Raw genomic sequence first — 3,011 nt, 5'->3', positions numbered from 1 at the left:
TCACTTCAGCTATCGTCTCATTCAATTTATTCCATCCTATTTCATTCTCTTTATATCCTTTTTCTCTCCTTTTATTCTTTTCTCTTCTCTTTCTTCCGTTCTTTTTCGGATAGGACTTCAAGGTACAGATAACACGATGGCGGTATGTGGCAATGATAGTTCGAAGGTCGTCTCCGGCAGAACAAGTTCCTTCACACACTCGCCTCCAGATCTTCCTGACGGCGACCAAGGGAAGGTTTTGCGTGTCTGTCGCTGCTTTGTGTGTGCGTCCTTCTGCGTGAGGAAGAACAGCCTGGTTGCTTCAAGAACAGAGAAGGAAATATGGGTTTAAGAACAGCTTTGTGCCTCGTGTTCTTGGTTTTTTTCGCCGTGGAAGTCCGGGCTCATTTTGGTAAGATTTGGATGTATTCTTGGGTTTATTTTGCCACTGATTTGCTTCGTCAGTAGTTTGTGATTGTTTGGGGCGAGGAGGAGATTATTTTGTATGTGTGGTTCGATAGATATTTGTTTGTGGGCTTACGTACTTGTATGTATAGATTTAGGACCTGTTTATTCATCCATGGGAATCACACATGCGTAGTAGATGCCGTGCACATAGTTACACGAAAGCGATTTCATGCGCGCACAGACACACACACAAACATTAATATGTGCTTGTGTGTGTGTGTGTGTGTGTGTGTGTGTGTGTGTGTGTGTGTGTGTGTGTGTGTGTGTGTGTGTGTGCGTGCGTGTGCGTGCGCGTTCTCAAATCAGTTGTCCGACAATACGTTCAACAATTGTCTTTCTTAATCTAAACAACATCTATAACATGAGCTTCGATATAATCACGTTAATGCACTCCATCCCATGCCTGCAGAGCATTGGTGCTGTTACAGATTTAAGCTAAAATCAGCAGAATATGTCATAAACGCAAATGCTCCGAGACTCCCTTTGGCCACGCCTACCCTCATGTAACCTTCCTTCTCCTCCTCCTCATCTCTCCTTCAGGAAGCTGTGAGGACCACACGCCCATGTGCCTTTCGTGGGCGCGCAATGGGCTTTGTCAGCGGGACCAGCTGTTCATGCTCCAAAACTGCCCCGTGTCTTGTAACCTCTGTTTAGGTGAGTGTTTGTGGTCCCGTGTTTTCTATTGATTTATTCTGTTCTGCTTTTTATTCGATTCTGCTCGCTTCTACTCATATTCACTTGTATCTGGTCTTAGTTCGGTGCATTCTATTGTATTTTGTTTTCTTTTCTATCATTCTGTTTTGTTCTCTTGCATTCTGTTTTGTTTTATTCTGTTCTTTTCTCTTTCATTCTTTTCTGTTTAATTCCATTCTCTTCTATTCTGATTCTTATTTTACTCTGCTCATATTTTCTTTTATACGGTTGTATGTGTTCATATTGTGTGATTATGTGTGTGTGTGTTGTGTGTGTGTGTGTGTGTGTGTGTGTGTGTGTGTGTGTGTGTGTGTGTGTCTGTGTGTGTGTGTGTGTGTTTGTCTATGTGGGGCTTGTATTTACTTAGGCCTGCTCGCGTGTGTTCTCACACACATACCTGCATTTTCATATTCGCACATATATGTAAATACGTAAGCGCCTCCACCCGAAAATGAGTCCACATACACCTCCATACACAAACACAACCACATACACCCTCACGACCCAACGGTACCTGTTCTCACCTCCTCGATTTCTGTTGCAGACCCTGAATGTCGGGACAAGAACCACAACTGCGCCGAGTGGGCAAGGCGAGGGACCTGCGTCACGCACCCTCTGCAGATGCTTCCCCTCTGCCCGCACTCTTGTGACGCCTGCATAATCCCTCTGTGAAGTTGGGGATTTAAGCTTTCTTTTTCTTTTTCTTTTTTTTTTGTATTTAGTGTGTGTTCAGGATCGGTTTTGTTATGTGTAAAGCAAGCGTTTGGTTTTATTCATTGGTTACCTGGAAGAAAAACATAATTATGAATTACTAAAAATCAGATTTTTATATATACATTTATTTTTTTATTTATTTATTTTTTTTTGTATGCAACTGAGATGCAATTCATCAGTCAGAAATACAAACCTCTTCAAAATATTGAAGATGAGAGGAGATAATTAGATTAATTTCTGATCATAACACCGTCTCTTTTTTCCGTAATTCACACAATTAAACTGTGATAATAAAACGATTTTTTAGCTATATTGTGTAGTTTTCTTTTATTAACAATGGATAGATAAAATAATGTATGAATCAATAAGGATATTCCAAACTCAGATAAAATTTCATGACATCATTTAATTACATTCCAATAATAAGATGATTCCATTTTTTCTTCTTTCTTTATCCTACTCCTTTCATTCCTCCGTTTGTTTTATATTTCCTCCCCTTTTTTCATATTCTCTCTTCCTTTTGTTCTTTTCTTCGTTATCATTGCGTCAGTTTTAAACAGGCCTAGAAATGATAAGGACTTTCGTATAGTTATTATTATTAATATTTTTTTTTATCATCATCATTATCATTACTAGAGTATCAGTAATGTATATGATGATAATGATGATGATGATGATGATGATGATGATGATGATAATGATAATGATATTAATGATAATAGTAATAATAATAATGTCAACACCAATAATAATCATCTTCCTCATCCTCATCATCTTAACAATAATGATGATAATAGTAATAACATTACTGATAATGATAATAGTAATGATAATGAAGGCAATTCCAATATATAAATATATATAATTTTATCTTATTATCGTTATAGTAATGATAGCGATATTAAAGATACTGGTAATGATAATAATAAAGATAAAAGACAAAGGAATATATATATATATATATATATATATATATATATATATATATATGATATTGGACATATCTGTATAACGTATTATCAGTATCACTATTATGTATATAATTATCATTATTATTAACATCCTCACTGTCATTATCATTATCATAATCACCATCACTGTCATCACCATCATCACACCACCACCATCATCTTAACGATAACATTATTATTATCATT

At 36.7% G+C, this 3,011-nt stretch overlaps 1 protein-coding gene across 1 annotated transcript; it reads left to right on the top strand.

The window, feature by feature from the left end:
- The first annotated feature begins 191 nt into the window (after positions 1-191).
- LOC125028587 (putative tyrosinase-like protein tyr-3) lies at positions 192-2,166 on the top strand. Its single transcript, XM_047618042.1, has 3 exons — positions 192-391; positions 988-1,101; positions 1,685-2,166. Exons 1-3 carry the CDS (start codon positions 322-324, stop codon positions 1,810-1,812), a joined length of 312 nt encoding a protein of 103 aa, XP_047473998.1. The 5' UTR covers positions 192-321; the 3' UTR covers positions 1,813-2,166.
- The last annotated feature ends 845 nt before the right edge of the window (positions 2,167-3,011 follow it).

Source organism: Penaeus chinensis, chromosome 1, assembly GCF_019202785.1.
Source record: "Penaeus chinensis breed Huanghai No. 1 chromosome 1, ASM1920278v2, whole genome shotgun sequence".
Taxonomy (NCBI): Eukaryota; Metazoa; Arthropoda; class Malacostraca; order Decapoda; family Penaeidae; genus Penaeus; species Penaeus chinensis.
Note: the sequence above shows the minus strand (reverse complement) of the source record. Positions and strands in the feature narration are given on the sequence as shown.